Source organism: Hetaerina americana, unplaced genomic scaffold, assembly GCF_022747635.1.
Source record: "Hetaerina americana unplaced genomic scaffold, ioHetAmer1.1.p SCAF_2, whole genome shotgun sequence".
Classification (NCBI taxonomy): Eukaryota; Metazoa; Arthropoda; class Insecta; order Odonata; family Calopterygidae; genus Hetaerina; species Hetaerina americana.
Window position 1 is genome coordinate 103634788 of NW_027286763.1, and position 13364 is coordinate 103648151.

Genomic DNA, 13364 nt, shown 5'->3' on the forward strand with positions numbered 1-13364 from the left:
TCTATAAATACACTTCCTCCCATATTTTCCTAAACCTTTTAGTGGTTCCGCAGGAATGTAGTCTACCTCACGGCCTTACTTGATTTCATCTTCCTTAATGCCCTCGCTATCTCATCCTCAAGTATGCCTGGATCTAAGCTATCTTTCTCTACATCATGTTCGTTTTCCACATCTAACCTTGTTGGCCTTATTTACAGTTGGCGTCGAAGTTCTTCTATATATTCCTTCCATCTCCCTTGGCTCTTTTCTGTGTCAACTATCATCTTGCCCAACTTATCTCTTGCTTTTAGCATACTAGTAGATCTTCCCTTCTTACTTCCTGATAATGATTTAACCTTGCTGTATAGCACCCCAATTTCTCCCTTCCTCTACAAACTTTCCCATATCCTTGCATTGCGTCTTCCACCATGCTTATTTTGCTTTATTTGTTACCAGTCTCAATTTATTATTTAACTCTTTGTACTTCATGTTGCCTAACTTGGTGTTTACATCCTTCCATTTCTTTCTCTCATCTATCTTCCTAATCATCTCATCTATCTTCCTAATCATCTCATCCAAAATCCACGGTTCCCATGTCATTTTCCAATTAATAGTTTTTATAGTTTCTTTTGCAGTTTACAACATCCCCTTTTGATATACCATTTTCTCTTGATAGTGCTCCTTTCCCTCGTTCATGATTTTCTCTACAAACAGCTGATACTCTTTTCGAGTCAATCCAGTTAATGCTTCTACATTAAATTTCCTAACCCCCCACCCTGTGTTACCTCTTTGAATCGGATGCTAGACTTCATGACTACTAAATTGCGATCAGAGTCAGCATCCGCTACCGAGAAACTGTAAATTCCTGTTCCTAAATCTGCATCTAACCATAGTATATTCTAACTGATACCTTGCTGAGTCACGCTTAAGTTATTAAAATGTCCTTTCCACGTTTTTGATTCTTAGTTCTCAGAAAGAAAATTTTGGATACGCATACCTTGAACCAGTACCCTTTTGAATAATTTATTGTAATTGTTTAGTAAATAATCCCATATGATATATTACAGTACTAAGCAGGAGGCCTAAGGGCAAATCTCTCTAAAGCTCTATGACCCTGTTTCACTCTTTATATATAAATTGCATACTTAACTGACCAAAACTTTAGCTGTACAATGATGTTTAAAACATGATTGGGCTCTTCTTGCCAGGACCAGAATTCCAGCAATGTTTTCTTTCCCCTGCTGGATTCTTCATCACTGTAGGGCATTATGTCTTACATACCCAATGACTCCACTTACCAAAGTGCAACAAAGAAAAACCATTTATCTTCAAGGAAATGCAACAAAAACTGCTTAAACCCTCATCCCAATTCCATCACAAAAAAATAAAAGCTGCATTTCATGCTGTTTCACTGAAATTTCATCTCTGAGTCTAAGAAAAGAAAAAAAACTTTAATGATCGCAAAATATATTTGTGATTGGTTTGTAAACAGTATCAGTCACCGGTGCCAGAAGATGATACCCTTTGTAATAAATAAAGCACATGTGTTCTGTGGAACAGAAACATTTCTTCCTTTCATACCAGGAAAGATTTCCATCAAGCTATATTGCATACCATTGCAACACTCCATTTAGTTCACCATATAGATATAGGTTTAAAATATCAATGAAGAAACTAACTGCTCCCACAAGAAATTAGAATGCAATGTTAAATATAAATATATGCAGGAGGAAGGAAGGCTGATACAGTCTACTCAGATGGCCCTCTCCTATGAATGTACATAATATCTTAAAAACCTTTTCATTCCCACAGGTATTATCCGAAACTTTCCCATGGATAGAACCTTTATTAAATGGGTGCCAAGACAATCGCCAGCATTGGCAAGACTTGGCAGAAAAGGTTGAAATGGGACTTACATGGATTGATCATGACACCATTGACAAGCCAGTGGAAGAATTCTTAGGTAAATTTGCAAAAAATAACACTAAAATTATCTTTAAAATATGATACTAGGACAGTTCCAAAAAGATATAAGGTGAATGATTTTTACGCTTTGAAATTGTCGCATTGTAGATATTGCCAGGTTTTAACATCATTTACATCGAGTAAAACCGAATGCAACTACAGCTAATTGTAATTTAATTGTAATATTTCAGCCAACTCTGAGGTCAAGGACATAGAATTCACAGTAACCACTCTCAACTGTGCCCATGCGGAAAAAAAAGTAAGTACAGGCCTAATAGGTGACCATTATTGACATGGGAGGGCTGGGTTTTTGCTGGATTCAATTATTGCACATAGTAACAGCACTGAATGAGTTATTTTGATATATTTACCAATGATCCTAAAAGGTAGATACACTAAATTCAAAACACAATATGAAAAAAATTACATAAATGAATAGTAATAACACAAACATCAAACATATATTATAATAATAACAGAAAAATGCATTATCATTATTACATTTTGTGATTGATAACTATTGACTACCCCAGTGTACCCTGTTGTCATTAACAAACCTCATGTGTACTTTCCATTGGAACCAAATGCCATTGACCACTGAAACTCACTCCCTGGATAACACGGGGGAGCACACTAGTATGCATGCGATATACTGAAATGTTGAATATAAGGGGGTTAAACATGATTCGAATGCTTAAAACTTCTTTGAACTGGTACGTTTCTATGGAGAGTGAGAATCATTTGAAGAGATGGAAAAAAATATTTCATGAACTTGTTTTTTTCCTTTCTTGTCTTCCATTGCTGCACCTGACAAAGGCTTTGGATGTGACGTCCCGGCACAGGGGTTCAAAAAGATCCAACGGAAGTGGGCCCAACCACCCCTCAACAGCCATCTCAACTCTCAGTCGTCTTGGCAGCCTGAGGACTCGGAGCTTCGGCAAGGCTGTTCGCATAGCCACAGGAAGTGGACTACAGACGGCCACGGCTGTTGCTCATCCCTCGGCAACTCTGACGCCCTCCCTCGAAGGGGATGGTGCTGGTGGAGCTCAGGGGACGAAGGTTGAAGGAGCCCAGCAGGGGTCAGACGGTCAAGGCATCAAGGAGAAGGAATTGGTGGTGCCGCAACCACCTACCCCCACCTCCCAGCCGACCCTGAGGAGGTGGTTGCCCCCAACAAAGCACGCCCAAGCCAAACAAAAGGGACACAAAACAAGAAGCAAACTGTGCAGTCTCTTTTAGTCATGTGAACCGCATTTCATTCTGTAAATAGTGATTTTTTTTTAAATAAGAGGAAAAAACAGGATTTTTCTTTTTTAACGTATGTTGTGGCACCTGCAATGAAACTCTTTTGAGTAATGAAAGCAATTGCAAGGCTGTGAAGGATTGTGAGCAATTTGTATCTGGAAGTAGTGCAAAATGGGCATCATGGGTGATCAACAAAAGTGCCAAATCAGTACGCCTCAATAATATTTTGGGAACTTTCTGTTCATAAATATATAGAGAATGAGACTGGAGGTGTGCCCGATCAAGTACAATTTGCCACAATGGAGAAAAAGTATTGTTTTTAGTCCTTTTGTCACCTGCAATAACTTTTTGTCTAGTGAAGAATTATTAAAACATAAACTTTAATCATTGCGGGTTCTGTAAAATAAACCCAATGATTAAGATCTAATACAATAAAATCTCACTAAGGAAGAGTTGTTGAGTCTTATGCCTTTGACTTGACATTTAACATATAAAAAAAACATTCACATTGAATGGCTAATGTATAGATTCCCCTTTGTTCTAGAAGTATAGATATATTTTGCTCTTTGGCATTGGGTGCTTCATCAAAGTTTGGCTTGGGCCTTCTCAGCTTGAGATATCAGCCCGAGGCTTCCAAGAAATAAGTTTAACTCACTTAAATATTCTTTTTGATATTTCACAAAATGGCAGACATGTGCTGAGTCTTCCCAACATTTGGTGTACACCTGGCAAAGAAAGAGCAGTTTTTACATGTATAAATCTTCACTTAGAGACAAATAAAATTTTACTTCTAACAGCTATGTCTTACAAACAAGTTGCACCTAAGATATATTTTCAACAGTACAATATAACACGTGCTTCAAAATGATTAGATCATCATTAGATCACCAATCTACAAACATGTGGCTATAAATGAATTCAACCAAACATTAAAGATATTAGTTTTTAATGTTTAAAGCCAACACATTTCTGATGGCATATATAACTTCAGAATTTGTATATTAAAAATGTAATATGACCCTTATTTAATTTAAGTAATTTACAGATCTTACACTCACTATTTATGTAAGGAAAGGAAAAAATTCAATCCATTGACACCATAATAATTTTTAACACTTCAATAAAAAATTTTCTAACATTAAATAACAACAAAGCATTATCCATTCAACAAGTTAACCCACACAATCGTAAGAAATGGTGAGGAAAATATTACGCGGATGGAAAAATTTCTTAAAGCTGTTCCCTCCATGTTTCATATTCTCACCAAAACCATTGGCTTGAACAGAATCTTGTCCATTCAAGCCAAATGGCTTGAGTAGTAAACAACATTCTATGAAAGTTAATCGCAGTGAGAACCCTAAATATCCACTGATCAACACAACAGCAACCCTCACACGCACATTACTTCAAGCTATCTGTTTTAGATATTGGTTCACAAAGAATTAATTTGCAATTACCAAACAAAGACTCAATGTGATACATTTCAATGAAATAATGCTGATGACAAATTCATTAAAAAATAATTTAGGAAAAAAATTATAGACGAAACCAAAGCTTGTGGCTTGTGTTTTAGAAGGGAAATGCCAAGTTCTTCGGCAGGGTGAAGGGGTGTCTGGAGTGTGGCAATCTCTTTCGGGAAAACTACAATAGTGGTCGACATAAAAATGGTGTATGGTCTTGTGTGTGAGCTGTGAGGACAATCTGATGGGAGTGTACAGCAGGGACTTGGGACCCAAATGTGTTAAGTGGAAGAACAAGAGCCCCATTGCGACTAAAACAGAAGGTTTTCTCACTACACCTCACCTCCCCTTATCATCAATCGTTGTACCAATTCCGTACTCACTTTCCCCTCCTTCACCCACAACCTCGTGAATCCTAGTACCACAAGCTTTCAATCTGTCTACGGAATGGATTTATTTTGAGTTTTACTTGATTTGGAATTAAGTAGCAATTGGTTATTTCGTGCTTAACTGAGTGAATTGGTCACACCTTAAGTGGCTTTGCTTTTATCATGTGAAGTTTTAGAACATGTTTAAAGGAGAGAGGAAATCCTTGCTCATTTAACTCTATTGTATCATCAATTCTTCATCACTTCAACATTTGATAGTTATTTCAACTTAGCATTAAAATAGAATTACCAATTGTTTCAAATAAAGGTTGACAAGTAGACTTATTCCATGCTATTTTTATCATAAAAACCCTGCGGCTTATAATGATGAGAGGGCAAACCTTTCCCAACTGCCTCCTAGCATTCTATGCATCTCGGCTTGAGTTTCCTCATCTGTAACCTAATGATTTAGCATTAATACATTACAGTTTTTGCAGTGAGAAACACACAATGGGAGACAGGATGGATCATGCAACTTCATTGAGATTCCAAGCATACATGGTTTCTAAAACGATTCTCACCAACTTTTACTGCAAGAAAACAAATTACTACGCTGTAGTACCGAGAGTTTTTGAATAAGCATGAAGTATTTCATGGTCTTGAGTAATAGCATCAACATGCTCTAAATTTAAGTGAATGGGACATTATTTTTTCAGGCATTAATATCATAGCCACTTTGGTATTTGTGTTAGCCCAGTAACCAGGCATTATGTTAATGCAGTTGTACATTTTATCACACCAAAAAGTTAAAAAAATATTATTTAGCAGTGATGTTAAAAATGTACTTCTACTCCCATCCCAAACTAGGGTGGAGATATCATGTCAATAAAATTAGAGAGATTAAGTGCAGAACAGATAGATTTTAAGATGTCATTGTTTCCGCGAACGATAAGGGATCATATTAACATTGTCCACGGTAGGGTCAGGCTTCGGTAAACAGTAGTCTCGTGTGTATTCACTCCCTGCTACACACCCTAGCTGTGGCTTGCAGGGTAAATAAATAAATATTTTCTTAAAAAAGTGACCTATACCACCAAATGAAAGCTTTAGTGCAACAGGCCATTGATTTGACCAGGTAGGAATAATTCCTTTGCCTTTATCTCAGTTCCATGAGAGATAACAGAATGGAATACTATGCTTTGAGTTCTTAAGGACTATTACAGACTAATGTCAAAAATAAAGATGCTATTGAAATTAGCACTACTTATGTTCCATTACTCAACCCCAATTTAAAAAAATAGCTTTTATTTATTTACTTTCCATAAAATCCTAAAAAGATGCAATAATTTGTGTTTAACAAGAGTAATTGCAAGAATTTTTTAAATTATTTTCAACAGAATTCACAGCTGAGTCGCCATGAGCAGAGTAGCAGTCTGATGAAATTTCACTGAAATGAAGATGTATTCAATTTATCTTCGTGACTGTTCAATCAGACAATTCAAGTTCAACAATATTTACAGTCTTCATACAGAATATTCTCGTTATATTAAGACTTTTTTTCATGTTAGCCTCAAAGCCAGACAAAAATATATTTTCTGTAGAATTTAAAATGCATCATGAGTGTCAAGAAGATGTCTAAAAAATTAATCATTATTCAAACAAAATCTTTTAAACTTTTAACTTAATACATTTACAACCAGAGATCATGTTTTTTTATAAAGGAAACAATGAGTAACTGACAGTAATATTGGCAGTATTTTTGGACATGGGCACGGGCACTAACAATCTTTGCCCAAGATTCCATATAAAGTTGCAATGTAATACAGTTGTGAGCATCCATAAACCTACAACTCAAAAGCACTTTCTGCTCTGACAAAATCAAAAAAAGCTCGAGCAAAACCCTAGGTGAGCAGTCAACAATCTGTGGGATGGTGTACGAGAAAATTCTATTGGTTCAGTAGAAGTTTTCAAACAAGTAGCAACAGATAATAATTAGTTACAAATAAAAAATAAACACTTAAGCAAAGTAATTTCAATTTCATATTAATAAAATCAAACTTTTCAAACCATTATTTTACGTTAGATGTTGGTATTATTTTGAAAGAATTCATGTTAATGGTAAAAAGCGACACACCAAAGGAAATTTTCTGTTTGTAGAAGTAGCAGTAGTTATAGGGGAGGCGACCAACAGCCGAGGTCATTTGTGCCATTAGGGATGGACAGGAAAGAAGGAAGAGTGGAGAGAAGAAACCCGAAGTCAGCATTAGCCTACTCTTAACGAAAGGTACCAAGGGGTCCGCAAATTTAATGTCCCATCCAACGGACGGCGTACTCACTCACAGCACTCTCCACAAAGCACCTCAAATAGGGATCAGGATGTCACTGAAAAATTACTGCAGTCTCCAGGATTCGAACCTGGACCCCCTGGATGGGAAACCAGTACGTTAGCCACCACACCATCCTGATCCCCTTTTCTGTTTGCTCTTATGTTGAAAGTGGCATCCAGGTTTTTCAATATTAAGTACCCACTTTCCTCCAATGAGAATAGTTTTGAGAAGAACTTCAACACCACATTTTTCCAAGATTTCAAACACTAAGCAGGGCAGAAGAATTGATAGAAGAAAACGGCAACGGCAAATTATTAACATTAATGCCCAGATTTGTGTGTCATAGCATGTAAAGCTGTCTATCATGTTATGAGTAAACAAAATACTGTGCAAGGCATGGCGCTTCAAGACACTATGATTTTCCAATTGAAAGAAATGCGTGTGCATAGGCAGTTACTGAACATTCTGCAGGCATTCAGGTTCCTCAATAGAAAACATTGATTCAAGAATTGAACAAAATATACCCTAAGGTCACCCTTTTAATGAAAAGGTGCCTTGAAAGAACACAAAAATTTCAAAAAAAATCTTGAATGTGTGACCCTAAAAAGACAAGGATCTAAATACATAGTCAACTTATTACAAACATATCAACCATTCAAGGTAGTACCTGCAACATTGAAAAAATTATTCAACCCCCAAACTATTTTGAAAGATTAAACTAAAGTGACAAATCAAAGTGAGAGAGATAAGACTACATCACTAAACAAGCCTGGCATTTATCACAATTGTATGGCAGAAGGATGATAATCTTCTCTATATTAATCAAATAACACTCTTGCCACCATATAGACAGATGACAAAAGAAAAATAGAGGCATGAATGAGTTGGACAGGGTGAAATCTCATGCCAGGACTATTTGACATACACATACTTGGAAGAGGCAGTGGCCACAGAATATGAAGAATAGTCATCAGAGGAGTAAGGTGGAGACAAAAATAAGATGCTCAGTTTTACAAATGACATCAGCAGTACAGACACCAAAGCTGCATCCATCATTGAATCCTGGGCTGGCTTTAAGTCTTTTTGAATAATCGGGTACAAAGAGCAGTCATAGATAGAGTAAGCTCAAATGCAGTAGAACTTACTTCAGGTGCTCTCCAGGGAGGACCTCTTTTATTCCTACTTTACATGAATGACATTGACTCCATAGTCACTAGTAAGATACCTTTATTTACTGACAATGCAGTGGTTTACCGTAATATCCATGATCCGTAGGACAAAGCATCAGATGACCTTAATGCTGTACTACACTGGTGTGACACTTGGCCATTAGAATTACTAAAAAAAGTATCTATTCATAAAGTTTTGGAAAAAGAGCAATTCCCACTCGAATGCCTCCTGCATTGGGAAGACTGAAATGGAATGTGTAGACTCAATTAAATACCTACACATTACCCTCACTCACGATCTCTCCTGGTTGAAGCACATACATAGACAAGCTAACAAAAAATTAGGATTTATTAGAAGAGTACAAGGTTAATGTGATGAAAAGGTCAAAGGCAAATGTTGTCTGCCGCTGGTTAGGCCTCATTCAGAATATGCTGCAAGTATATGGGATCCTCACGAAGTTGGATAAATTGCCGAATGGGATCACATGCAGCGTAGAGGAGCTAGATTTATGAAACATTGTTATGGTACACTTAATAGCATATCCAAAATAGAAGAGGGCCTAGGCTGGGAATGACTCACAGAGCAAAGGTTGAATTACAGATTAAATCTTTTGCATGAATTGGATTTCTCTTTAGCATTGATGTTGAAAATGTATTATTACCCCATCATAATGTGGTAGGAGAGATCATGTCAGTAAAATTAGAGAGATTAAGTGTAGAACAGATAGATTTAAGATGCCACTTTTTCCATGGAAGATTAGGGATCCAAATAAAATTGTCTGATCGCGATAGGGTCATATTCGGGTGAAAATCAGTCTGGTGTTCATTCACCCCCTGCCACACACCCTGGCCGTGGCTTGAAGGGTGATAAAATATCAAATATCAATATCAAGAGATATAATATGAAAGTACATACACAAAAAACTAAGTAGAAGTATTACTTGGATTTTTTGGTTGCATTGAATTCTGGGGTTATTTTGCACAGTATTATTTAGTAGTCTACCGTATAATGTAAGTTTTGGATGGACACAAGACTGAACATGCCTAAATTCCTTAGCCTCAATTAGCAAGACACAACCTGACAAGAATACCATATACCAACCTATTCCCCCCTTCTTTAAAACACAATGCCATCCGTTTATGGTACCTTGTAACTTACTTTTAAGTCCCAGGTTTTCAACATTTCTGTACATTCTGAACATGAAAATGTTTGGTGTTTATCCAAAATTGCACATAAATTTCCTTTTCAGGGAAATGAAGATCATTGTCAGGGATCAATGCCAAGCTATTTTGACCACCAGTACTTTTATGCCGATATAATCCACATCTTCTGCCAGGAGTGAGTTCTATTTTCATGGGCAAGAAGCAAAATGGCAATTAACCAAAGAATTTAGAACTTTGCCATACTTCTTCTCCTTCTAAAACTGTATTAAGAGATGCATTGTGATACATTTGATAAACTCAACATGACACTCAGCCATTGTTCCACCAGACATCACTTCCCCAAACACAAATCAATCAAGTTGGATCATTACATTCCTCAGAGTGGGAAAGGTGTTATAAATTTAGATGTATCAATTGGCTATACTTTAGAAATGGCCTGTAAGTGTATTGATTCACTGTATGAGCATTAAGAGAACAATGAAACTTTGTAGTCAAATTTTATCTACACTATACAAGTTTTGGTTATCAAACAAACACTATTAATAACATCTCATCATGGTTCCATTGTATCTATTGATCTTTTAAGAGATTGAATATCGTGTTAATGATGACACAAGCCACGAGCAATAAAACTTGAGACAATATTTCAAAATAGTTCATGTCTTATCAAGGCACTTGAGGGTAAATAATAAATAAAAGTAAAGCTTGAACTATGATAGTAGACTTGATACGATTTTATTTCCATTGAATCACAAAGACTCTCAATAAGAGAAATAGTAAGTAAGAGTGATCACATTAAATCCATCCAATTTTTTTACTTACTCCACTAGACCAAAACAAAATGCAGAGCCTAATTAAGACTTGCTTTTGAGATACCAAAACTTTTGCAGTTAAATACATTTAGGACAAATTGAGGGACTTTTGCACAAAAAGGTGTAATGCTTTACGATTACCTAATCCTGGATATCGTCAGATACTCCTAAATTAAGAGAAAATCAAATTCTAAGCTAATTGATACATGGGCAAGTTAGGATGGCAGTTTCTTTCCCTGAGCTGTACATAGTTTCCCAGGAAGACCTGTTAACCAATTAATCACACAGGTTGGGTTAAGCTGAGGATGTCCGGGAATCAAACCAGGGCTCTACAGTCAGTAACACAGCACTCTAGCCACTGGGCTACCACACACCCTACCCCAATGCCAAAAAAGGACATATCCAAGTAAAATTGGACTTCTTAGAATGCTACGTTTGAAGAGTTAAGCCATTTCTTAGGATTCGGAAATCAATAAATGCATTTTGATGCAAATATGGCAAGTCAATTAGGTAATAATTTTTAACAAATTACTTTAGTGTATAATATCATGGAGTTAAAATTTAAAAGCCAAAATTTGAGAAAGAGAGGAAAGGGATGAGGAAAAGAAGTGACTGATAGAAGATGGAAGGGAATATAGACTATACAAAAACCCCATTAAGCTTGGCTGACTAAATTAAAACTTGAAAATTTGCTAATAGGATCTTTGGAACTCAGATACACCAAAGTGCATACATTGCTTCTATACTTATCCTAGCTATAGTCAATCCCTTTAATCATTTAAGAGCCCTGTTCATTTTTTCCTGGCCAGGTTATAGATCCCACAAGGTGAAATCATTTAGATGCTATTCCTTATTTTAAAGCTAGATTCAAACGTCCACTGCATTCTCATCCACAGATGTTCAGTGCAAGAACACAAGATATATGTGATTTAGTTAGTTATTTTAGTACCCTGCAAGCCACTGCAAGGGCGTTTGGCAGGGGGTGAATACACATCTGACTAATTTTGACCCGAATATGACCCTACCGCAGTCAGACAATGCTATTCTGATCCCTTACCATTCGTGTATTGGCATTGGTTTGGCTTAATGCAGGTAATTGTATATTATTAAAACACTAAAGGCAAAAATTAAAAATTAATCTTCTTTCCTTTCCACCACTGAATATTTCTACAGCAACTTTCTCAAAGTGTACCTTTTAGACAGAGTATCAATGGAGTAAATGTAATTACTGCTAAGAGTGACGTAAATTTAGTGTAAAATAAAATTTGGGCAGTATAATGCAAATATATGAGAAAAAAATAGCACATGGGTATTTGAACCCATGAAACAAATGTGAGAAAGTGTTAGAATTCTAAGAAGTTAACAATTGAACTTGCCCAAAAAGAGCCAATCAAGACCACAGAAAATGATAATGGAAGAATTGAGAAAATGGACAACACATTTATTTTATAAAAAAGCTATAATATAGTTAACGTTTAGCACAGCCAAAGTTTATTGTGAATTCCTATTAAAACAATACTTTTGAATTTTTTAGCTGTGGCTAACATCTGGAATTACTCAGGAAGGGAAAGAGGAAGTTTCCACTTCATTAGTTTTACCAGAGGAACATGAGTGAAGACAATGACCCAAAGAGATGCCTTTAAAAAATACCATATTCCTTGAGATCCATTCCAAACTCAACCCTCACCTGTCAGCAATTATTATACTCCTATAAATATATATTATCTTCTATCATGGCCAGAGGGAAGAAACTGGATTAAATATTGCACATTTTAGAAAACCCCAGGGAATTAATTTTAATTACTTTTAGGTTCATTTACTTTCTGAAAACAACATATTTCATTCACTTTCAGCTATTGCATATAACTATTATTTGATAGTCTACCGTTTAACGTAGGTTTTGGATGGACAAGAGGCAGTACACTTCTCTTAGCCTCCCGTAACTAGACACAACCTGATGCCACACTCTACAATAAACCCCTCTTCAATTCCGTACTGTTCTTTTCTGCCTTTATTCTGTCCAACAGGCCTATCATATTAGTCCTTCTCCTTCCCTGTTTGCCTAATGTTCTGCCCTTTATCACAGTCTCTAGCACCTCATAGCCAATATCGGCATGGAACTTTATTTGAGCTTTTTTGAAATCATAAATAACTATATTATGCAATGATAGAGTCAAAAAAATTCGTCAAGTTTGTCAAATCAGTGGTCGGAGTGAGTATTATTACTTGTGCTTACGTGAATGCCTGTTTCTCTCAGGCCGATACAAATCCCGACACAACCGTTTCCCTTGCGGTTTTTATACTTTCGATAGCTCTTGCGAATGTGACCGTAGACCCGTTTGGTTGGTTTTACGTGCTAAAAGGATATTTCCGCATCTTTTTATCTCTCACTCCCAGCATTATTTCCTGAGCCTTTTCCAGAGTTTTTTTTTTAAGAAATACGACTTCTATAAAATCGGGAATGTGCGCGTGAACTTGCGGCCACGCTACATTAAAAAAAAAACTAATAAAACAGCGATGCCGGTTGCAACGGTTCACGACCTCGAAATCAGGAGAGACAGAAACGATGATTGCATTCTTCCGTGAGGGCCGTGAAAATAACACAACGATCTCAAAACAATTCCTCTGTCTCCAAAAAAAAATGTCGAAAAAATTCCACAAACTGCAAGAGACTCGAGACTTACATGAGAGGGGAAAAAATCAATCAACATGGTCGGTACTTACGTAACGCATTAGGCAATGAGGCACGCCAGCAACGGATACACGCGTATACCCAACAAGCAAGGGTTGACGCGAATACGAATTTTACTCAATTTTTTAAACACCCATCTTTTTCGCGAATTTCATCCCGGGAATTTTGTGTTGAAAAATTATA

General features: G+C 36.5%; 2 protein-coding genes across 3 annotated transcripts in view; one reads left to right on the forward strand and one right to left on the reverse strand.

Moving 5' to 3' along the window:
- The window catches only part of LOC139688197 (cGMP-specific 3',5'-cyclic phosphodiesterase-like), a 209266-nt gene extending 206083 nt beyond the window's left edge, over positions 1–3183 (forward strand). The window contains exons 18-20 of the mRNA XM_071585625.1: positions 1792–1942; positions 2136–2203; positions 2761–3183. Of these exons, the coding sequence (XP_071441726.1) occupies positions 1792–1942; positions 2136–2203; positions 2761–3183 (642 nt within the window). The remainder of the gene's footprint in view (positions 1–1791; positions 1943–2135; positions 2204–2760) is intronic.
- l(2)k09913 (lethal (2) k09913) overlaps positions 2294–13364 on the reverse strand; it is a 52426-nt gene continuing 41355 nt past the window's right edge. For both annotated transcript variants that reach the window (XM_071585884.1, XM_071585883.1), the window contains one exon: positions 2294–3914. In XM_071585884.1, the coding sequence (XP_071441985.1) occupies positions 3774–3914 (141 nt within the window). In that variant the 3' untranslated portion in view covers positions 2294–3773. The remainder of the gene's footprint in view (positions 3915–13364) is intronic.